The sequence below is a fragment of the Nerophis ophidion genome, linkage group LG23 (assembly GCF_033978795.1).
Source record: "Nerophis ophidion isolate RoL-2023_Sa linkage group LG23, RoL_Noph_v1.0, whole genome shotgun sequence".
NCBI lineage: Eukaryota > Metazoa > Chordata > Actinopteri > Syngnathiformes > Syngnathidae > Nerophis > Nerophis ophidion.
The window spans coordinates 16,458,986-16,484,347 of record NC_084633.1 but is presented as its reverse complement, the minus strand read 5'-3'; the positions used below and the strand labels follow the sequence as shown (position 1 = coordinate 16,484,347).

At 44.8% G+C, this 25,362-nt stretch overlaps 1 protein-coding gene across 1 annotated transcript in view; it reads left to right on the top strand.

The window, feature by feature from the left end:
* The first annotated feature begins 489 nt into the window (after positions 1-489).
* LOC133541541 (suppressor of cytokine signaling 3-like) overlaps positions 490-25,362 on the top strand; it is a 73,161-nt gene continuing 48,288 nt past the window's right edge. Inside the window, exons 1-2 of the mRNA XM_061884995.1 lie at positions 490-614; positions 5,238-5,337. Coding sequence (XP_061740979.1) covers positions 568-614; positions 5,238-5,337 — 147 coding nt within the window. The 5' untranslated portion in view covers positions 490-567. The remainder of the gene's footprint in view (positions 615-5,237; positions 5,338-25,362) is intronic.

Below are 25,362 nucleotides of genomic sequence, written 5' to 3'. Positions count from 1 at the left end.
CACAACGTATTTGAATCGATTTTTTCCCACACCCCTAATATATATATATATATATATATATATATATATAAATATATATATATATATATATATATATATATATATATACATATATATAGATACACATACACCTGTATACTTATTTTGTGTATTATTTCTCAAATGTTTGTAAATGTTGCAATTTATAAATAAAGGTTTATAAAATCTGTGTATCTGTGTTAGCCCTGCGATGAGGTGGCGACTTGTCCAGGGTGTACTCTGCCTTCCGCCCGATTGTAGCTGAGATAGGCGCTAGCGCCCCCCGCGACCCCGAAAGGGAATAAGTGGTAGGAAATGGATGGATGGATGGGTTTATAAAATGGAAATAAAAATAAATAAATACATTTTTAAAGATGACTGTTAATGTTGAAATTTATAAATAAAGGTTTATAAAATAAAAAAAAAAAAAAAAAAAAAAAAAAAGTTCTGCTCAAAGCTGACCGCCAATTAAGCGCGCATGCGCAGTAGCGAGCTTGCGGCCCCTGGACAAGCCACAGGTGGTATGAGTAGTGTTTCTCCACGTTGCAAATGGCGAATATCTGGCTTTTCTTTCTTTTCCTTTCAAGACTGATAGGGTGAGTAAGCGACACATCATGCATTATTTTACCATGTGTTGTTAATGTACACGAGATAATGTTTTTTTTAATGTTCGTAATGAGCTCTTGTTAGCATTAGCCTGCACTAACACTGAGCTACCAAAAGAGGGCGCTGTTGTATTGAGTCTAAAGCTACTTTCATGTTATTGTACAAGCTTTACTATACAGTTTAATGACTGTTTACATCTATGCTTCCTAATTTTTTTTACGTCCACAAGCATAAATGTTCAGAGAAGCAGGGCATATTTTAACTTCTGGCTTCCAGGGTTTCTGCAGCTGCGACATAAGTGAAACTAATGAAATTATGTTATCTTATCAACCAGCTGCAATTGGAAAGGTGGCAAGTGGGAATGCATGCAGCCAATAAAAGCCCATGTGAATAATTTGCCATGTTAACAGACTCTAAAATGAGTATACGGCGGCTAGTAGTGATGTAATGTGAGCCAGTGTTGCCAGCATTCATTACACTTACTGGAAGGAATGTAGGTTTTTTTATTTTTTTTGTAGGCGCTTGTGCACATCCTGCTGCAGAGATGCTGTGTTGTTGCACAAACAGGAGAAAATATGTGCACGTTCATCGGCAGTTGTGTGTGGCTTTCATTCTGGGAAGTTAAAAAAAAAAAAAAATGCAAAGAGAGGTGCATTATTGTTCATTTTGGTCGTGCAACACGTGAGTTCACTAATGTTTCTGTGTCTGGATGAAGATTAGTGCAGCCAGAATGGGTTTCTGGAATAGCCAGATTGTTTGTTTACTGACCGGTTGGGACGCAGAGTACTGGTAGAATTTCGGGCAGGGAAGTGGGATAGTGGGGGACTAAAGGAGGCGGTTGTTTTTGGAGACACTCCAGGAGAATTTCCTGGCTTTAGGGAGCGCCCAGTAATGGGGAACAAAAGGAAATGCCTTCAATGCAAAGTGCAAGGAAAAGGGAAAGCTGCGGTACTGAAGGCTTAGCTTTTACTGCAACACTCATTTATTATGATGTGATGTTATTCCTGGAAAACTATTGCAAAACTGCAACGTTAGCGTTCTGTAAAGTCTTAAAGGCCTACTGAAATGAGATTTTCTTATTTAAACGGGGATAGCAGGTCCATTCTATGTGTCATACTTGATCATTTCGCGATATTGCCGTATTTTAGCTGAAAGGATTTAGTAGAGAACATCGACGATAAAGTTCGCAACTTTTGGTCGCTAATAAAAAAGCCTTGCCTGTACTGGAAGTAGCAGACGATGTGCGCGTGACGTCACGGGTTGTGGAGTTCCTCACATTTTCACATTGTTTACAATCATGGCCACCAGCAGCGATAGCGATTCGGACCGAGAAAGCGACGATTTCCCCATTAATTTGAGATTCGTGGATTGATTGATTGTTTAATTGATTGATACTTTTATTAGTAGATTGCACAGCTCAGAACATATTCCGTACAATTGACCATTAAATGGTCACACCCGAATACGTTTTTCAACTTGTTTAAGTCAGGGTCCACGGGAATCAATTCATGGTAGGATGAGGAAAGTGAGAGTGAAAGACTAGAAAGAAAAAAAAAAGTCGAGAGCAGTGGGAGCGATTCAGATGTTATTAGACACATTTATTAGGATAATTCTGGAAAATCCCTTATCTGCTTATTGTGTTACTAGTGTTTTAGTGAGATTACATGGTTGTACCTGAAAGTCGGAGGGGTGTAGCCACGGATGTGGTGACCGCCAGTGTCTTTGTTGGAAGCCACATTTCTCGACGATTCAAGGCAGCCGGGCTGAGATCCCCCCCCTCCATAGTCTGAGCATCCAACGGTCGGGGGCGGCCGTTGGGAGGAGGCAAGAGATTCCGCAGCTGCAGGAGGCGAGGCACGACGCAAGCTCTCCGCTCATACCTAAGGTAAGAGCCGACTTAATACCACCGTTTTCTCACCGAAACCTGCCGGTTGACATGTGGTAGGGAACCATGTTCGCGTGAAGTCACGGGTTGTGGAGCTCCTTTACATCCTCACATCCTCACATTGTTTACAATCATGGCCACCAACAGAGCTAGCGATTCGGACGGAGAAAGCGACAATTTCCCCATTAATTTGAGATTTGTGGATGAGGAAAGTGAGAGTGAAGGACTAGAAAAAAAAAAGACAAGGTCAGTGGGAGCGATTCAGATGTTATTAGACACATTTACTAGGATAATTCTGGAAAATCCCTTATCTGCTTATTGTGTTACTAGTGTTTTAGTGAGATTACATGGTTGTACCTGGAAGTCGGAGGGGTGTAGCCACGGATGTGGTGACCGCCAGTGTCTTTGTTGGAAGCCACATTTCTCGACGAGGCAAGGCAGCCGGGCTGAGATTCCCCCCCCCCCCCCCCTCCTCCACAGTGTAAGCATCTGACGGTCGGGGCGGCCGTTGGGAGGAGGCAAGAGATTCCGCAGCTGCAGGAGGCGAGGCACGACGCAAGCTCTCCACTCATAACTACGGTAAGAGCCGACTTAATACCACCGTTTGCTCACCGAAACCTGCCGGTTGACATGTGGTAGGGAACCATGTTCGCGTGAAGTCACGGGTTTTGGAGCTCCTTTACATCCTCACATCCTCACATTGTTTACAATCATGGCCACCAGCAGAGCTAGCGATTCGGACCGAGAAAGCGACGATTTCCCCATTAATTTGAGATTTGTGGATGAGGAAAGTGAGAGTGAAGGACTAGAAAAAAAAAAGACAAGGTCAGTGGGAGCGATTCAGATGTTATTAAACACATTTACTAGGATAATTCTGGAAAATCCCTTATCTGCTTATTGTGTTACTAGTGTTTTAGTGAGATTACATGGTTGTACCTGAAAGTCGGAGGGGTGTAGCCACGGATGTGGTGACCGCCAGTGTCTTTGTTGGAAGCCACATTTCTCGACGAGGGAAGGCAGCTGGGGTGAGATTTCACCCCCCCCTCCTCCACAGTCTAAGCATCCGACGGTCGGGGGCGGCCGTTGGGAGGAGGCAAGAGATTCCGCAGCTGCAGGAGGCGAGGCACGACGCAAGCTCTCCGCTCATAACTACGGTAAGAGCCAACTTAATACCACCGTTTTCTCACCGAAACTTGCCGGTTGACATGTGGTAGGGAACCATGTTCGCGTGAAGTCACGGGTTGTGGAGCTCCTTTACATCCTCACATTGTTTACAATCATGGCCACCAGCAGAGCTAGCGATTCGGACCGAGAAAGCGACGATTTGTGGATGAGGAAAGTGAGAGTGAAGGACTAGAAAAAAAAAAAGACAAGGTCAGTGGGAGCGATTCAGATGTTATTAAACACATTTACTAGGATAATTCTGGAAAATCCCTTATCTGCTTATTGTGTTACTAGTGTTTTAGTGAGATTACATGGTTGTACCTGAAAGTCGGAGGGGTGTAGCCACGGATGTGGTGACCGCCAGTGTCTTTGTTGGAAGCCACATTTCTCGACGAGGGAAGGCAGCTGGGGTGAGATTCCACCCCCCCCTCCTCCACAGTCTAAGCATCCGACGGTCGGGGGCGGCCGTTGGGAGGAGGCAAGAGATTCCGCAGCTGCAGGAGGCGAGGCACGACGCAAGCTCTCCGCTCATAACTACGGTAAGAGCCAACTTAATACCACCGTTTTCTCACCGAAACTTGCCGGTTGACATGTGGTAGGGAACCATGTTCGCGTGAAGTCACGGGTTGTGGAGCTCCTTTACATCCTCACATTGTTTACAATCATGGCCACCAGCAGAGCTAGCGATTCGGACCGAGAAAGCGACGATTTGTGGATGAGGAAAGTGAGAGTGAAGGACTAGAAAAAAAAAAAGACAAGGTCAGTGGGAGCGATTCAGATGTTATTAAACACATTTACTAAGATAATTCTGGAAAATCCCTTATCTGCTTATTGTGTTACTAGTGTTTTAGTGAGATTACATCGTTGTACCTGAAAGTCGGAGGGGTGTAGCCACGGATGTGGTGACCGCCAGTGTCTTTGTTGGAAGCCACATTTCTCGACGAGGGAAGGCAGCTGGGGTGAGATTCCACCCCCCCCTCCTCCACAGTCTAAGCATCCGACGGTCGGGGGCGGCCGTTGGGAGGAGGCAAGAGATTCCGCAGCTGCAGGAGGCGAGGCACGACGCAAGCTCTCCGCTCATTACTACGGTAAGAGCCGACTTAATACCACCGTTTTCTCACCGAAACCTGCTGGTTGACATGTGGTAGGGAACCATGTTCGCGTGAAGTCACGGGTTGTGGAGCTCCTTTACATCCTCACATCCTCACATTGTTTACAATCATGGCCACCAGCAGAGCTAGCGATTCGGACCGAGAAAGCAACGATTTCCCCATTAATTTGAGATTTGTGGATGAGGAAAGTGAGAGTGAAGGACTAGAAAAAAAAAAGACAAGGGCGGTGGGAGCGATTCAGATGTTATTAGACACATTTACTAGGATCATTCTGGAAAATCCCTTATCTGCTTATTGTGTTACTAGTGTTTTAGTGAGATTACATGGTTGTACCTGAAAGTCGGAGGGGTGTAGCCACGGATGTGGTGACCGCCAGTGTCTTTGTTGGAAGCCATGTTTCTCGACGAGGGAAGGCAGCCGGGCTGAGATTTTTTTTCCCCCCTCCTCCACAGTGTAAGCATCCGACGGTCGGGGGCGGCCTTTGGGAGGAGGCAAGAGATTCCGCAGCTGCAGGAGGCGAGGCACGACGCAAGCTCTCCGGTCATACCTAAGGTAAGAGCCGACTTAATACCACCGTTTGCTCACCGAAACCTGCCGGTTGACATGTGGTAGGGAACCATGTTCGCGTGAAGTCACGGGTTGTGGAGCTCCTTTACATCCTCACATTATTTACAATCATGGCCACCAGCGGAGCTAGCGATTCGGACCGAGAAAGCGACGATTTCCCCATTAATTTGAGATTTGTGGATGAGGAAAGTGAGAGTGAAGGACTAGAAAAAAAAAAGACAAGGTCAGTGGGAGCGATTCAGATGTTATTAGACACATTCACTAGGATAATTCTGGAAAATCCCTTATCTGCTTATTGTGTTACTAGTGTTTTAGTGAGATGTGGTAGGGAACCATGTTCGCTTGACCGCTCTGTTCCATAGTAAAGCTTCACTCTCAGCTTTCGGGAATGTAAACAAGGAAACACGGGCTGTGTTTTTGGGGCTAAAGGCAACCGCAATACACCGCTTCCCACCTACATCTTTCTTCTTTGACGTCTCCATTATTAATTGAACCAATTGCAAAAGATTGAGCATCACAGATGTCCAGAATACTGTGTAATTATGCGATTAATGCAGACGACTTATAGCTGGGATCGCTGCTGGATCAAAATGTCTGCTACAATCCGTGACGTCACGCGCACACGTCATCACACCGCGACGTTTTCAACAGGATACGTTGCGCAAAATTTAAAATTGCAATTTAGTAAACTAAAAAGGCCGTATTGGCATGTGTTGCAATGTTAAGATTGCATCATTGATATATAAACTATCAGACTGCGTGGTCGGTAGTAGTGGCTTTCAGTAGGCCTTTAACTACTGTCATAAGTACTGGTGCAGTTTGACAACCACTCAACAGTCAGAATCAGAATAGTTTTTATTGCCATTTTTTTGAGAACGGGTTCACAAACTTGGAATTTTTTTTGGTGCAATCGTGTAACATAAAACACATACAACACAGAATAGTTAATAAAAAAAAAAAGCTGTAAGTGAGCTATCAGAACTTGTTATTGTTCATGTGCCTGATGGCCGAGGGGAAAAAAAACTGTTCTGGCGGCGGGAGTTATGGGTCTGGATGGACCGTAGTCTCCTGCCTGAGGGGAGAGGGGAGAATAGTCCGCACTTTAATGCAACTATACATCAGGGAGTATGGTAATAATACAAAAAACAAAACCAGTGAAGTTGTCACGTAAATAAAAACGGAATACAATGATTTGCAAATCCCTTTCAACTTATATTCAATCGAATGGACTGCAAAGACAAGATACTTAACGTTCCAACTGAAAAACTTTATTTTTGGCAAATACTAGCTCATTTGGAATTCGATGCCTGCAACATGTTTCAAAAAAGCTGGCACACGTGGCAAAAAAGACAGAGGAAGTTGAGGAATGCTCATCAAACACTTATTTGGAACATCCCACAGGTGAACAGGCTAATTGGGAACAGGTGGGTGCCATGGTTGGGTATAAAAGCAGCTTCCATGAAATGCTCAGTCATTCACAAACAAGGATGGGGCGAGAGTCACCACTTTGTGAACAAATGCGTGAGCAAATTGTCCAAAATATCTCAATGAGTTATTGCACGGAATTTAGGGATTTCACCATCTACGGTCTGTAATATCATCAAAAGGTTCAGGGAATGTGTATAAACTCTTAACACTATAACATTCGGACTGGTAAAGATTGTCATTTTTTTTAATTACAAATATTAACTCCTGCGATGAGGTGGCGACTTGTCCAGGGTGTACCCCGCCTTCCGCCCGATTGTAGCTGAGATAGGCGCCAGCGCCCCCTGCGACCCCGAACGGGAATAAGCGGCAGAAAAATGGATGGAAATATTAACTCATTTGGAATTTGATGCCTGCAACATGTTTCAAAAAAGGTGGCACACGTGGCAAAAAAGACAGAGGAAGTTGAGGAATGCTCATCAAACACATATTTGGAACATCCCACAGGTGAACAGGCTAATTGGGAACAGGTGGGTGCCACGGTTGGGCATAAAAGCACCTGGTACGAAATGCTCAGTCATTCACAAACAAGGATGGGGCGAGAGTCACCACTTTGTGAACAAATGCGTGAGCAAATTGTCCAACATTTCTCAATGAGTTATTGCAAGGAATTTAGGGATTTGACCGTCTACGGTCTGTAATATCATCAAAAGGTTCAGGGAATGTGGATAAACTCTTAACACTATAACATTCGGACTGGTAAAGATTGTCATTTTTTTAAATTACAAATATTAACTCCTGCGATGAGGTGGCGACTTGTCCAGGGTGTACCCCGCCTTCCGCCCGATTGTAGCTGAGATAGGCGCCAGCGCCCCCCGCGACCCCGAACGGGAATAAGCGGCAGAAAATGGATGGAAATATTAACTCATTTAGAATTTGATGCCTGCAACATGTTTCAAAAAAGCTGGCACACGTGGCAAAAAAGAAAGAGGAAGTTGAGGAATGCTCATCAAACACTTATTTGGAACATCCCACAGGTGAACAGGCTAATTGGGAACAGGTGGGTGCCATGGTTGGGTATAAAAGCAGCTGGTACGAAATGCTCAGTCATTCACAAACAAGGATGGGGCGAGAGTCACCACTTTGTGAACAAATGCGTGAGCAAATTGTCCAACCTTTCTCAATGAGTTATTGCAATGAATTTAGGGATTTCACCATCTACGGCAGGGGCGCTCACACTTTTTCTGCAGGCGAGCTACTTTTCAATTAACCAAGTCGAGGAGATCTACCTCATTCCTATTTATAATTTATATTTATTTAATTATGAAGGAGACATTTTTGTTAACAAGTTAATGGTGTTTAATGATAATGCAAGCATGTTTAACACACATAGATTCCTTTCTTTCATGAAGACAAGAATATAAGTTGGTGTATTACCTGATTCTGATGACTTGCATTGATTGGAATTAGACAGTGGTGCTGATAACGTCCGCATTTTCAAATGGAGGGGGAAAAAAAAAGTCCTCCTTTCTGTCCAATACCACATGAAAGTGGTTGGATTTGGCATCTAATTTGTCCAACTTGCATACTCCTTTTTAAACACTTTGTTATGAGAGTAGCATATGTGTGTGGCCCTTTAATGTCTGGCAGCAGGTGAGTGACGTCAGTGAGTGTGCGGGTGGGCAAGCAAGTGAGAAAGCGGTCGCTGAGGGCGGGGGAGAAATACATTGGCATCAAACTCCGTAGCTCGCTAGCTTGTGCACGCTAGCTTTCTGAGACTCTTATTTTGTTAGCACAGGCAGGATGAAACAGGTCTTTTATGGTGAAGACAGGAACTGTGCAGTCGGTCTTTAGAGTTTTGACAGTAGGTACGGAGTCTCTAGAAATAAAATGTGTTTCTCTGCGTCCGCCCTGTTAGTGATTTTTAAAAAAAATATGAGCTCGCAGCAGCCAGCGTCATCTCACAAGATCCTCGGGTGCCGAGAATGTCAAACAACTGACGAAAGTGAAGTCTTGGTATGATTGATGATTGCTCATTGGAAGCATTTAAGTCTCACCTTAAAACTCATTTGTATACTCTAGCCTTTAAATAGACTCCCTTTTTAGACCAGTTGATCTGCCGTTTCTTTTCTTTTTCTTTTATGTCCCACTCTCCCTTGTGGAGATCCGCTGGCCATGTACTGCTTGCCTGTGTATCGGCTGGGGACATCTCTGCGCTGCTGATCCGCCTCCGCTTGGGATGGTTTCCTGCTGGCTCCGCTGTGAACGGGACTCTCGCTGCTGTGTTGGATCTGCTTTGGAGTGGACTCTCGCGACTGTGTTGGATCCATTGTGGATTGAACTTTCACAGTATCATGTTAGACCCGCTCGACATCCATTGCTTTCCTCCTCTCCAAGGTTCTCATAATCATCATTGTCACCGACGTCCCACTGGGTCATTATTGTCACCGATGTCCCACTGGGTGTGAGTTTTCCTTGCCCTTATGTGGGCCTACCGAGGATGTCGTGGTGGTTTGTGCAGCCCTTTGAGACACTAGTGATTTAGGGCTATATAAGTAAACATTGATTGATTGATTGATTTTTATGTCTATTTTTTAATGCCTGGCTTGAGATCGACTGACACACCCTCCGAGATCGACCAGTCGATCGCCATCGACGTAATGGGCACCCCTGATCTACGGTCTGTAATATCATCAAAAGGTTCAGGGAATGTGGAGAAACTCTCAACACTATTGCGATTCAAAACTGTAGGACTTGTACCTCATGAAGTCATGTATTTTCATAATATTTTGACTTTATTTTAGTAAAACTACAACATTTACTGATTTTTCCATCCAAAATTCTAGGACATTTTGTCCTTAAAATTTACTTCAGTTTCCAGCTGGTAGATATGGGTTACTTTTGTCCGATTTTTGATAAAATAAAAGCAAAACTGTTTTTGAATTATCATGTTTCCCCCACCACCCCAAAATAGATAATATCAATCAATCAATGTTTACTTATATAGCCCTAAATCACTAGTGTCTCAAAGGGCTGCACAGACCACTAAGGGCAAGGAAAACTCACACCCAGTGGGACGTCGGTGACAATGATGACTATGAGAACCTTGGAGAGGAGGAAAGCAATGGATGTCGAGCGGGTCTAACATGATACTGTGAAAGTTCAATCCACAATGGATCCAACACAGTCGCGAGAGTCCAGTCCAAAGCGGATCCAACACAGCAGCGAGAGTCCCGTTCACAGCTGAGCCAGCAGGAAACCATCCCAAGCGGAGGCGGATCAGCAGCGCAGAGATGTCCCCAGCCGATACACAGGCGAGCAGTACATGGCCACCGGATCGGACCGGACCCCCTCCACAAGGGAGAGTGGGACATAGGACAAAAACGGCAGATCAACTGGTCTAAAAAGGGAGTCTATTTAAAGGCTAGAGTATACAAATGAGTTTTAAGGTGAGACTTAAATGCTTCTACTGAGGTGGCATCTCGAACTGTTACCGGGAGGGCATTCCAGAGTACTGGAGCCCGAAATGAAAAAGCTCTATAGCCCGCAGACTTTTTTTGGGCTTTGGGAATCACTAATAAGCCGGAGTCCTTTGAACGCAGATTTCTTGCCGGGACATATGGTGCAATACAATCGGCAAGATAGGATGGAGCTAGACCGTGTAGTATTTTATACGTAAGTAGTAAAACCTTAAAGTCACATCTTAAGTGCACAGGAAGCCAGTGCAGGTGAGCCAGTACAGGCGTAATGTGATCAAACTTTCTTGTTCTTGTCAAAAGTCTAGCAGCCGCATTTTGTACCAACTGTAATCTTTTAATGCTAGACATGGGGAGACCCGAAAATAATACGTTACAGTAATCGAGACGAGACGTAACAAACGCATGGATAATAAAATCATAAACAGGGTTTTTCCTGCGTGGCGGCCGTCTCCATCTAATTTTGTGCCGCCCCAGCCAGAGCGATTGATCTCGCTCAACACAACGTAAAGCTCCGGCTGTGTTGATTGAGCGATTGACTGTGGCAGCTAGGTATTTTAAATGCAGTTGCAGCGTTGCGCCACTATAGAGGCGCTATATCAACAACAGTGCACCTGAAAGACCTGAGGCTACCACCGAAGAAGAAACAAATCAAATCGTGTTTTTTCTCGCTATTTGGTGCATAACGTTGACAAGTGGATTTCTGCCATACTGAGCATGATACGGAGGGATCACTGGACTCCTATAGAACACTCTCTGGTAAGTGAACAAAGTTAATACAAACCCCGTTTCCATATGAGTTGGGAACTTGTGTTAGATGTAAATATAAACGGAATACAATTATTTGCAAATCCTTTTCAACCCATATTCAGTTGAATGTGCTACAAAGACAACATATTTGACGTTCAAACTGATAAACATTTTTTTTTTTTTTTTGCAAATAATCATTAACTTTCGAATTTGATGCCAGCAACACGTGACAAAGAAGTTGGGAAAGGTGGCAATAAATACTGATTAAGTTGAGGAATGCGCATCGAACACTTATTTGGAACATCCCACAGGTGTGCAGGCTAATTGGGAACAGGTGGGTGCCATGATTGGGTATAAAAACAGCTTCCCAAAAAATGCTCAGTCTTTCACAAGAAAGGATGGGGCGAGGTACACCCCTTTGTCCACAACTGAGTGAGCAAATAGTCAAACAGTTTAAGAACAACGTTTCTCAAAGTGCAATTGCAAGAAATTTAGGGATTTCAAGGTTCAGAGAATCTGGAGAAATCACTCCACGTAAGCGGCATGGCCGGAAACCAACATTGAATGACCGTGACCTTCGATCCATCAGACGGCAAAAAAACGACATCAATCTCTAAAGGATTTTACCACATGGGCTCAGGAACACTTCAGAAAAGCACTGTCACTAAATACAGTTTGTCGCTACATCTGTAAGTGCAAGTTAAAGCTCTACTATGCAAAGCGAAAGCCATTTATCAACAACATCCAGAAACGCCGCCGGCTTCTCTGGGCTCGAGATCATCTTAGATGGACTGATGCAAAGTGGAAAAGTGTTCTGTGGTCTGACGGGTCCAAATTTCAAATTGTTTTTGGAAATATTCAACATTGTGTCATCAGGACCTAAGGGGAAGCGAACCATCCAGACTGTTATCGACGCAAAGTTGAAAAGCCAGCATCTGTGATGGTATGGGGGTGCATTAGTGCCCAAGACATGGGTAACTTACACATCTGTGAAGGCACCATTAATGCTGAAAGGTACATACAGGTTTTGGAACAACATATGGTGCCATATAAGCGCCATCTTTTTCATGGATGCCCCTGCTTATTTCAGCTAGACAAAGCCAAGCCACATTCAGCACGTGTTGCAACAGCGTGGCTTCGTAAAAAAAGAGTGCGGGTACTTTCCTGGCCCGCCTGCAGTCCAGACCTGTCTCCCATCGAAAAAGTGTGGCGCATTATGAAGCGTAAAATACGACAGCGGAGACCTCGGACTGTTGAACGACTGATTGAAGCGCTACAAAAAACAAGAATTGGAAAGAATTCCACTTTCAAAGCTTCAACAATTAGTTTCCTCAGTTCCCAAACGTTTATTGAGTGTTGTTAAAAGAAAAGGTGATGTAACACAGTGGTGAACATGCCCTTTCCCAACTACTTTGGCACGTGTTGCAGCCATGAAATTCTAAGTTAATTATTATTTGCAACAAAAAAAAAGAAAGTTTATGAGTTTGAACATCAAATATCTTGTGTTTGTAGTGCATTCAACTGAATATGGGTTGAAAAGGATTTGCAAATCCTTGTATTCGGTTTATATTTACATCTAATGAAATTTCGCAATTTATATGGAAACAGGGCTTGTATTTGGGAATGCCCGGCGGGCCAGATTGAAAAGTTTAATTTGCTCATGCCTGCCATATAGAATACTTTTTGTTATACTTGTCAGTGTGGCTCTAAGTATGTGTTTCTCTCTGGTTCAGTTAATTTTGTTGTATTCTTTTACCTCCGCTTTGAGCTAAATGTTGTCAGTTTGCTGGATTTCGTATGCTTGACTAGGCCATTGATTTCAAATTTAATGCTGTCAGGAGAGTGTGTTGGGATGCCTGCAGGCATATAGATGGAGACATTTTAAAATCGATTGAAAAGGCAAAAAAAAACCACCTCTGTCTCCAAAGCAGGTCACACAAAATCAACCATGAAAGGACAACCAAGCTGATTAGAGCCCGCCTACGTCAAACTGAGAACTGTTAATGTGGAACCATGCTGTAACGTATGAAGTCATTTACCCTCATATGACAACAGGGGAAGAGTGTCACGCTGTTACTCCACCAGCTTGACGCACGTGTAGTATTTTTATGGGGCTGGGGGGGGGGGGGTTTATTAAAGGAAAAAGGGGATGGAACACACCTGTGTACGCGAACAATGACTCCATTCTAGGCTTAACAATAGCGTGCAGTCCACTTATGGTGCCCTGATATGACCTCATTGTATGAACGCATTTACGTGCAAGGTCACCGCAAGCTGAGTCACATGGAAAATGACTTCCTGCTGGGATCAGGGCTTGAGAATCGTGAACCATCTGCCCCTGAGTCAGCCTCTTAATGTGCACAGAGGTCCTACGGGACCATCTGGAGCAGGGGTGGGCATTACGTCGATCGCGATCGACTGGTCGATCTCGGAGGGTGTGTCAGTCGATCTCAAGCCAGGCATTGAAAAATAGACATAAAAATGAGCAATCATCAATCATACCAAGACTTCACTTTCGTCAGTTGTTTGACATTCTCGGCACCCGAGGATCTTGTGAGATGACGCCGGCTGCTGCGATCTCATATTTAAGAAAAAAAATCACTAACAGGGCGGACGCAGAGAAACACATTTTATTTCTAGAGACTCCGTAGCTGTTTTTATACCCAATCATGGCACCCACCTGTTCCCAATTAGCCTGCACACCTGTGGGATGTTCCAAATAAGTGTTTGATGCGCATTCCTCAACTTAATCAGTATTTATTGCCACCTTTCCCAACTTCTTTGTCACGTGTTGCTGGCATCAAATTCTAAAGTTAATGATTATTTGCAAAAAAGAAAAAAATGGTAATCAGTTTGAACATCAAATATGTTGTCTTTGTAGCATATTCAACTGAATATGGGTTGAAAATGATCTGCAAATCCTTGTATTCCGTTTATATTTACATCTAACACAGTTTCCCAACTCATATGGAAACGGGGTTTGTGTTAACTTTGTTCACTTACCAGAGACAAAATGTCCACAGCACAGTCTGGAGTGTTCTATAGGAGTCCAGTGATCCCGCCGTATCATGCTCAGTATGGCAGAAATCCACTTGTTACGATGGTCAACGTTACGCACCAAATAGCAAGAAAAAACACGATTTGATTTGTTTCTTCTTCGGTAGTAGCCTCAGGTCTTTCAGGTGCACTGTTGTCGATATAGCGCCTCTATAGTGGCGCAACGCTGCAACTGCATTTAAAATACCTAGATGCCACAGAGGGACATCAATCGCTCAATCAACACAGCCTGAGCTTTACGTTGTGTTGAGCGAGATCAATCGCTCTGGCTGGGGCGGCACAAAATTAGATGGAGGTGGCCGCCACGCAGGAAAAACCCTGTTTATGATTTTATTATCTATTTTGGGGTGGTGGGGGAAACATGATGATTCAATAAAAGTTTTGCTTTTATTTTATCAAAAATCGGACAAAAGTAACCCATATTTACCAGCTGGAAACTGAAGTACATTTTAAGGACAAAATGTCCTAGAATTTTGGATGGAAAAATTAGTAAATGTTGTAGTTTTACTGAAATAAAGTCAAAATATTATGAAAATACATGACTTCATGAGGAACAAGTCCTACAATTTTGAATCGCAATAGTGTTGAGAGTTTCTCCACATTCCCTGAACCTTTTGATGATATTACAGACCGTAGATCAGGGGTGGGCATTACGTCGATGGCGATCGACTGGTCGATCTCGGAGGGTGTGTCAGTCGATCTCAAGCCAGGCATTAAAAAATAGACATAAAAATGAGCGCTCATCAATCATACCAAGACTTCACTTTCGTCAGTTGTTTGACATTCTCGGCACCCGAGGATCTTGCGAGATGACGCCGGCTGCTGCGAGCTCATATTTAAGAAAAAAAATCACTAACAGGGCGGACGCAGAGAAACACATTTTATTTCTAGAGACTCCGTACCTACTGTCAAAACTCTAAAGACCGACTGCACAGTTCCTGTCTTCACCATAAAAGACCTGTTTCATCCTGCCTGTGCTAACTAAATAAGAGTCTCAGAAAGCTAGCGTGCACAAGCTAGCGAGCTACGGAGTTTGATGCCAATGTGAAGTGTGAAGTGAATTGTATTTATATAGCGCTTTTTCTCTAGTGACTCAAAGCGCTTTACATAGTGAAACCCAATATTTAAGTTACATTCAAACCAGTGTGGGTGGCACTGGGAGCAGGTGGGTAAAGTGTCTTGCCCAAGGACACAACGGCAGTGATTAGGATGGCGGATGCGGGAATCGAACCTGCAACCCTCAAGTTGCTGGCACGGCTGCTCTACCAACCGAGCTAAAACCGCTAAACCGAAATAAATGTATTTCTCCCCCGCCCTCAGCGACCGCTTTCTCACTTGCTTGCCCACCCGCACACTCACTAACGTCACTCACCTGCTGCCAGACATTAAAGGGCCACACACATATGCTACTCTCATAACAAAGTGTTTAAAAACGAGTTGGACAAATGAGATGCCAAATCCAACCACTTTCATGTGGTATTGGACAGAAAGGAGGACTTTTTTTTTTCTCCTCCATTTGAAAATGCGGACGTTATCAGCACCACTGTCTAATTCCAATCAATGCAAGTCATCAGAATCAGGTAATACACCAATTTATATTCTTGTCTTCATGAAAGAAAGGAATCTATGTGTGTTAAACATGCTTGTATTATCATTAAACACCATTAACTTGTTAACAAAAATGTCTCCTTCATAAATAAATAAATATAAATTATAAATAGGAATGAGGTAGATCTCCTCGACTTGGTCAATTGAAAAGTAGCTCGCCTGCAGAAAAAGTGTGAGCGCCCCTGATCTAGAGCATGGGTGTCAAACTCTGGCCCGTGGGCCAAATATGGCCCGCCGTTTAATTTCATTTGGCCCTTGAGGCAATATCAGATTAATATTAGAGCTGGCCCACCGGTAACACCACATTCACCGCTAATACTCATACTTTCCAACCCTCCCGATTTTCCCGGGAGACTCCCGAAGTTTAGTGCCCTTCCCGAAAATCTCCCTGGGCAACCTTTCTCCCGATTTCCACCCGGACAACAATATTGGGAGCGTGCCTTAAAGGCACTGTCCTCTACAACATGTCGTCACGTCCTCTTTTCCTCCATATAAACAGCGTGCTGGCCAAGTCACATAATATATGCGGCTTTCCACACACACATACTTGGTCAACAGCCATACAGGTCACACTGAGGGTGGCCGTATAAACAACTTTAACATTGTTACAAATATGCGCCACACTGTGAACCCACACCAAACAAGAATGACAAAACACATATCGGGAGAACACCCGCACCGTAACACAACATAAACACAACAGAACAAATACCCAGAACCCCTTGCAGCACTAACTCTTCCGGAACGCTACAATGTACACCCCCCCCCCCCCCCCCCCCCGCTACCACCAAACCTCGCCCACCTCTTTTTTATTGTATTTTCGAATTTATTAGCCTGTGGAAAAAGTTAATGTTGATATTTACCTCAGAAGGCTGCAAATAGAAAAGAGGCATTCATATTTTTATTACAATTTTATTTACCATAGCACTGATGTTTTATCGTTTGTTTTTTGAAAGTTGATTTTGCACTATTACGTTATATATGCTCTGCCTGTTCCATGGGAGGAAGCCCGAGTACCTGGAGGGAACCCACGCAGTCACGGGGAGAACAAGCAAACTCCACACAGAAAGATCCCTAGCCCGGGATTGAGTCAGGATTACTCAGGACCTTCGTATTGTGAGGCAGATGCACACACCCCTGTTCCACCGTGCTGCCCTATTTAAGCCTTGCTTATTCAATATTCATTGCAAAACTTGTTTGGGTCCCTATTAAAAGGTTAATTTCTTCAATCTTGGCCCCCGGCTTTGTTCAGTTTTAAATTTTGGCCCACTCTGTGTTTGAGTTTGACACCCCTGATCTAGAGCACCGTTTTTAAACCTTTTTTTTTCCATTGAAAAAATCCAGAGGCACAACACCAGCACAAATCATTACAAAAAATGAAACTCTGTAGTCGTTATTGATAGACATGTCCGATAATGTGAGGGTTGGACTCCGCCAAGGCTGTCCTTTGTCACCAAATTCTGTTCATAACTTTTACGGACAGAATTTCTAGGCGCAGTCAAGGCGTTGAGGGGTTCCGGTTTTGTGGCTGCAGGTTTGGGTCTCTGCTTTTTGCAGATGATGTGGTCCTGATGGCTTCATCTGGCCAAGATCTTCAGCTCTCACTGGGTCGGTCCGCAGCCGAGTATGAAGCGACCGGGATGAGAATCAGCACCTCCAAGTCCGAGTCCATGGTTCTCGCCCGGAAAAGGGTGGAGTGCCATCTCCGGGTTGGGGAGGAGATCTTGCCCCAAGTGGAGGAGTTCAAGTACCTCGGAGTCTTGTTCACGAGTGAGGGAAGAGTGGATGGTGACATCGATTTTGCGGCGTCTTCAGTAATGCGGACGCTGTATCGATCCGTTGTGGTGGTTAAGGATTTGAGCCGGAAGGCAAAGCTCTCAATTTAGTGGTTGATCTACGTTTCCATCCTCACCTATGGTCATGAGCTTTGGGTCATCGTCGAAAAGACAAGATCACGGGTACCAGCGGCCGAAATTAGTTTGGGTCTCTCCCTTAGGGTGAGAAGCTCTGCCATCCGGGAGGAGCTCAAAGTAAAGCCGCTGCTCCTCCACATCGAGAGGAGCCAGATGAGGTGGTTCGGGCATCTGGTCAGGATGCCACCCGAACACCTCCTTAGGCACGGGGAAGACTCTGTCTCCCTGCTGACCCCGGGAGGAGCTGGACGAAGTGGCTGGGAAGAGGGAAGTCTGGGCTTCCCTGCTTAGGCTGCTGCCCCCGCGACCCGACCTCAGATAAGTGGAGGAAGATGGATGGATGGATTGATGTCTGATAATGGTTTTTTGCCGATGTCCGATATTCCGATATTGTCCAACCATCCATCCATCCATCCAATTTCCACCGCTTATTCCCTTTAGGGTCGCGGGGGGCGCTGGTTCCTATCTCAGCTACAATCGGGCGGGAGGCGGGGGACTCCCTGGACAAGTCGCCACCTCAACGCAGGTTCCGATATTGTCCAACTCTTAATTACTGATTCCGATATCAACCGATACCGATATATACAGTCATGGAATTAACACATTATTATGCCTAATTTTGTTGTGATGCCCCCGCTGGATGCATTAAACAATGTAACAATCCATCCATTTCCCACCGCTTGACCCTTTTTGGGATGGCAGGGGGTCGCTGGAGCCTACATCAGCTGCATTCGGGCAGGAGGCGGGGTACACCCTGGACAAGTCTCCCCTCATCACAGGGCCAACACAGATAGACAGACAACATTCACACTCACATTAACACACTAGGACCTATTTAGTGTTGCCAATCAACCTATCCCCAGGTGCATGTCTTTGGAGGTGGGAGGAAGCCGGAGTACCCGGAGGGAACCCACGCAGTCACGGGGAGAACATGCAAACTCCACACAAAAAGATCCCGAGCCCGGGATTGAACCCAGGACTGCTCAGGACCTTCATATTGCGAGGCAGATGCGCTAACCCCTGTTCCACTGTGCCGCCCCACAATGTAACAAGGTTTTCCAAAATAAATCCACTCAAGTTGTGGGGAAAAAAATGCCAACATGGCACTGCCGTATTTATTATTGAAGTCACAAAGTGCATTATTTTTTTTAACATGCCTCAAAACAACAGCTGGGAATTTGGGACATGCTCTCCCGGAGAGAGCTTGAGGAGGTTGAGGTGGGGGGTAGCAGGGGGTGTATATTGTAGCGTCCCGTAAGAGTTAATGCTGCACGGGGTTCTGGGTATTTGTTCTGTTGTGTTTATGTTGTGTTACGGTGCGTATGTTCTCCCGAAACGTGTTTGTCATTCTTGTTTGGTGTGGGTTCACAGTGTGGTGCTTATTTGTAACAGTGTTGAAGTTGTTTGTACGGCCACCCTCAGTGTGACCTGTATGGCTGTTGACCAAGTATGCCTCGCATTCACTTGTGTGTGTGATTGGGCCGGCATGCAAAGGAAGTGCCTTTAAGGTTTATTGGCGCTCTGTACTTCTCCCTACGTCCGTGTACCACTCCGTACAGCGACATTTTAAAAAGTCACCGATAATTTCCGATATTACATTTCAAAGCATTTATCGGCCGATGTCCAGCTATTGACAATAAAAAGTTGTTCTCGCAAGTGTTGAATGTGACTTTAAGCCATAACCAACAATGCAGCAGCTCTAGTCTCAAAATAGGTGTACTGTCCCTACACTGCAAAAACTAAAATCTAAGCAAGATTAATTATCTCACATAAGGATATTTGCTTATTTTCAATCTGATAAGATAATTCTTCTCACTGAGCAGATTTTATGTTAGTGTTTTACTTGTTTTAAGTTTTTTGGTCCTAAATGATCTCAGTAAGATATCACAGCTCATTGCTAAGATTTGATGACCTATATTGAGTAAAACATGCTTGAAACTAGAATATCAACTGTTGCAAAGCTGTGTCTTCAACACTCACAAGTATAAAACTACTTTTATAAAGTAATCCTTTCTTATTTTTAGCATGAAAAAAAAAAAAGGAGCCATCAATTTGTAACGTCATCGTCTGCGACTTCCGGTAGAGTTGCGAACTTTATCATGGATGTTCTCTACTAAATCCTTTCAGCAAAAATATGGCAATATCGCGAAATGATCAAGAATGACACTTAGAATGGACCTGCTATCCCCGTTTAAATAAGAAAATCTCATTTCAGTAGGCCTTTAAGTTGTGCGGACCCTATCTTTCTTTGTGGGGACATTTTTTGATTGTCATGTCACGTACGGATGTGCTTTTTAGACGCCGTCTCTGCTCCACACGTGCAAGTCTTTGCTGTCGTCCAGCATTCTGTTTTTGTTTACTTTATAGCCAGTTCAGTTATAGTCTTGTTTTGCATCCCCTTCCTAAGTTGCAATGCCTTTGCTTTAAGCCAGGGGTCTCGAACTCAATTTACCTGGGGTTCACTGGAGGCAGAAACTGGGTGAGGCTGGGCCGCAAGAAAAATCCAACATGCACTTTTGAATGAATTCACCTTCTATGAATGGCTTTCCCGCCCTAGCAACATACTTGCCAACCCTCACAATTTTTGCGGTATACTCCTGAATTTCAGTGCACCTTCCGACAATCTACCGGTGCAACCATTCTCCCGAATTTGTCCCAATTTTCACCCGGCCGACATTATTAAGGGCTGCCGTGACTGCACTGCCTTTAACGTCCTCTACAGTGGTTCGCAACCTTTTTTCAGTGATGTACCCCTGTGAACATTTTTTTTAAGTACCCCCTAATCAGAACAAAGCATTTTTGGTTGCAAAAAAGAGATAAAGAAGTAAAATACAGCACTATGTCATCACACTTTTACATCACACAACCAACACGCTGTATGAGACTTGTGCAAGACAACGTACGTGGCTGCAAGACGTACTTGTTCAACAGCCATACAGGTCACACTGAGGGTGGCCGTAGAAACAACTTTAAAATGGTTACAAATATGCGCCACACTGTGAACCCACACCAAACAAGAATGACAAGCCCTTTTTGGGAGAATTTCCGCACCCTAACACAACTCAAACACAAGAGAACAAATACCCAGAATCCAATGCAGCCCTGACTCTCCCTGGCTATGATATACTAATAATAATAATGGATTAGATTTATATCGCGCTTTTTTATTGTTATATACTCATAGCGCTCACAGAGAATTGAGAACCCATCATTCATTCACACCTGGTGGTGGTAAGCTACATCTGTAACCACAGCTGCCCTGGGGTGGACTGACGGAAGCGTGGCTACCAGTTTGCGCCTACGGCCCCTCCGACCACCACCAATCATTCATTCATTCATCATTCATTCACCAGTGTGAGCGGCACCGGGGGCAAAGGGTGAAGTGTCCTGCCACAACGGCAGCGACTTTGATGTCAATAAGTGGGAAGCGAACCTGCAACCCTCAGGTTTCTGGCACGGCCGCTCTACCCACTATGCCATGCCGCCCCCTATACAACACCTCAACCAACGCAAGTAGGGAGGGGGGGTGGAGGGGTGGTGGTAGCGGGGGTGTGTATATTGTAGCCCGGAAGAGTCAGGGGTGCATGGGATTTTGGGTAATTGTTCTGTTGTGTTACGATGCGGATGTTCTCACCAAATGTGTTTGTCATTCTTGTTTGGTGTGGGTTCACAGTCTGGCACATTTTTGTAACAGTGTTAAAGTTTTTTTTTTACGGCCACCCTCACCGTGACCTGTGTAGCTGTTGATCAAATATATCTTGCAATAACACACGTGCAACATGTAACTGGGCTTGCATGCTGCCAGTTAAGGACGTAGGGGGCGCTAAAGCCAGTGCCATTATAGCACTCCCTGCATATTGTTGATATGGTATAAATCGACAGGGGCTTCGAGAGAATTGGTGCCCCGAAATTTAGGGTCTGCCGGGAAAATCGGGGACGTGGGTAAGTATGACGCTGTTCATATTAAACTCACGGGCCGCACCAACATTAAATTGTCGTATCAAAGTGCGTGCCGCATAATAACGCCGCATGTTTGAGACCCCTGTTTTAAGCTTTAGATACCTTTTTTTTTTTTTTACCTGTACACTGCCTCCAGCTGTCGTCTAAATAGTATGATCACGACAAAACATCGTCGTCGTTCCCGACATCTACAAAGCAAATAGCTACCTGATGTCATCTACGTATATGGAAGAGCATTGGAAGGCAGTACAGACACATTATAATTACAGTTTTGCAAAAAAATATTTTTCCTCCTTTTTAGGTGAAATTACATATTCTCCCATGGCACCCGAGTTGAAAAACACTGATCTAGGCTAACCATGCATTTCTCCATTCATGAAGGTGCTGGAACATACTTTGTTAACCTTGTCTGTGTGGAAACGTCACGCTCTAGTTTACCGGCAACTCGCAGGATCAGGTTACAGAGTGTTAGCATGGCGTCATGATGCAGATATAGCCAGTAAACCATTCATACGGTTTTGCATTTGAATTCTGCAAGCGTGCATGCGTGTGTGCTTCTCAAAAAACCGCAGCCTTCTCAGCTATCAGTCCGAGCTGATGTTACAGCGCAGACACATTTATTACCAGCATTCCCAATGACATCAGCCTGCTATTTCCAGGCTTTATGGTGGGAATCAAAGTCCATTCTGAACATCCCCCATTATGTCACCACCGGCTCCTCCGTCTCCCCGCCACTTGATACTGATAAAGGCGCGGAGGTGGCGGTGCCGGGCAGGCCGGGTCCGATCAATCCTAATGCCCGGCCATGAATAACAGCCCATTCTTGGCATACGGCCTTTGCCAGATAGATGTAGCAATGTGTGTGTGTGTGTGTGTGTGTGTGTTTAGCGATGACCTCACATCCTTATTTTCAGCTGCAGACGATAAAGTGTTAGCTTTCTCTGACACCTAAGACAACTTACAAGGCACTCAGTACTGTGCAGACCTCCGCCAATGCAGTTGAAATGCACTAAAGTTTATCTGACATTTCCTTTTAAAAGTTTTTGCATAGCGCAACCGACTAACTGACACATGACTAAGCTAATTAAACAAATTAGCAAGACACACAATGAAGATAATTACCAAGGAAATTACCCGACAAATCACCCGATCATCAAAACTTCCAGCTCTTCTGGGAAGGCTGTCCACAAGGTTGCGGAGTGTGTTTGGAGGAATTTTCCACCGTTCTTCCAAAAGCGCACACTGAGGTTGGTGGAGAAGGCCCGTTCTAATTCATTCCAAAGGTGTTTTATCGGTTTTGTGTCAGGACTCTGTGCAGGCCAGTCAAGTTCGTCCACAACAGACTCTGTAGTCCAGTCTCCGTTCTAATTCATTCCAAAGGTGTTGTATCGTTTTTGTGTCAGGACTCTGTGCAGGCCAGTCAAGTTCATCCACAACAGACTCTGTAGTCCAGTCTCCGTTCTAATTCATTCCAAAGGTGTTGTATCGGTTTTGTGTCAGGACTCTGTGCAGGCCAGTCAAGTTCATCCACAACAGACTATGTAGTCCAGTCTCCGTTCTAATTCATTCCAAAGGTGTTGTATCGGTTTTGCGTCAGGACTCTGTGCAGGCCAGTCAAGTTCATCCACAACAGACTCTGTAGTCCAGTCTCCATTCTAATTCATTCCAAAGGTGTTGTATCGGGTTTGCGTCAGGACTCTGTGCAGGCCAGTCAAGTTCATCCACAACAGACTCTGTAGTCCAGTCTCCGTTCTAATTCATTCCAAAGGTGTTGTATCATTTTTGTGTCAGGACTCTGTGCAGGCCAGTCAAGTTCATCCACAACAGACTCTGTAGTCCCGTCTCCGTTCTAATTCATTCCAAAGGTGTTGTATCGTTTTTGTGTCAGGACTCTGTGCAGGCCAGTCAAGTTCATCCACAACAGACTCTGTAGTCCAGTCTCCGTTCTAATTCATTCCAAAGGTGTTGTATCATTTTTGTGTCAGGACTCTGTGCAGGCCAGTCAAGTTCATCCACAACAGACTCTGTAGTCCAGTCTCCGTTCTAATTCATTCCAAAGGTGTTGTATCGGTTTTGTGTCAGGACTCTGTGCAGGCCAGTCAAGTTCATCCACAACAGACTCTGTAGTCCAGTCTCCATTCTAATTCATTCCAAAGGTGTTGTATCGGGTTTGCGTCAGGACTCTGTGCAGGCCAGTCAAGTTCATCCACAACAGACTCTGTAGTCCAGTCTCCGTTCTAATTCATTCCAAAGGTGTTGTATCGGTTTTGTGTCAGGACTCTGTGCAGGCCAGTCAAGTTCATCCACAACAGACTCTGTAGTCCAGTCTCCATTCTAATTCATTCCAAAGGTGTTGTATCGGGTTTGCGTCAGGACTCTGTGCAGGCCAGTCAAGTTCATCCAGAACAGACTCTGTAGTCCAGTCTCCGTTCTAATTCATTCCAAAGGTGTTGTATCATTTTTGTGTCAGGACTCTGTGCAGGCCAGTCAAGTTCATCCACAACAGACTCTGTAGTCCAGTCTCCGTTCTAATTCATTCCAAAGGTGTTGTATCGGGTTTGTGTCAGGACTCTGTGCAGGCCAGTCAAGTTCATCCACAACAGACTCTGTAGTCCAGTCGCCGTTCTAATTCATTCCAAAGGTGTTGTATCGTTTTTGTGTCAGGACTCTGTGCAGGCCAGTCAAGTTCATCCACAACAGACTCTGTAGTCCAGTCTCCGTTCTAATTCATTCCAAAGGTGTTGTATCGGGTTTGTGTCAGGACTCTGTGCAGGCCAGTCAAGTTCATCCACAACAGACTCTGTAGTCCAGTCTCCGTTCTAATTCATTCCAAAGGTGTTGTATCGTTTTTGGGTCAGGACTCTGTGCAGGCCAGTCAAGTTCATCCACAACAGACTCTGTAGTCCAGTCTCCGTTCTAATTCATTCCAAAGGTGTTGTATCGGGTTTGTGTCAGGACTCTGTGCAGGCCAGTCAAGTTCATCCACAACAGACTCTGTAGTCTATGTCTTCATGGATCTTGCTTTGTGCACTAGTGCACGGTCATGTTGGAAGAGGAAGGGGCCCACTCTAAACTGCTCCCACAAGGTTGGGAGCATGGAATTGTCCGTATATGTTTTGGTATTCTGGAGCATTCAAAAGTCCTTTCACTCCTGAAAAACAACCCCACACCATAATTCCTCCTCCACCAAATTTCACACTCCGCACAATGCAGTCCGAAATCATACCGTTCTCCTGGCAACCTCCTAACTCGGACTCCTCCATCAGATTGCCAGATGGAAAAGCGTGATTCATCACTCCGGAGAAGGGGTCTCCACTCTTCTAGAGTCCAGTGGCGACGTGCTTTACATCACTGCATCCCACGCCTTGCTAAGGACTTGGTGATGTATGGCTTGGATGCAGCTGCTCAGCCATGGAAACCCATTTCATGAAAGTCTCTGCGTACTGTACGTGGGCTAATTGGAAGGTCACGTGACATTTGGAGCTCTGTAGCGACTGACTACAGAAAGTCTTTGTACTATGCGCTTCAGCATCTGCTGACCCCTCCCTGTCAGTTTACGTGGCTTACCACTTGGTGGCTGAGTTGCTGTTGTTCCCAAACTCTTCATTTTTCTTATTATAAAGTTGACTTTGGAATATTTAGGAGCGAGGACATTTCACGACTTGATTGGTTGCACAGGCGGCATCCTATGACAGTTCCATGCTGGAAATCACTGAGAGTGGCCCATTCTTTCGCAAATGTTTGTAGAAACAGTCTCCATGCCTAAGTGCTCGATTTCATACACCTGTGTCCGGGCCAAATGATTAGGACACCTGATTCCC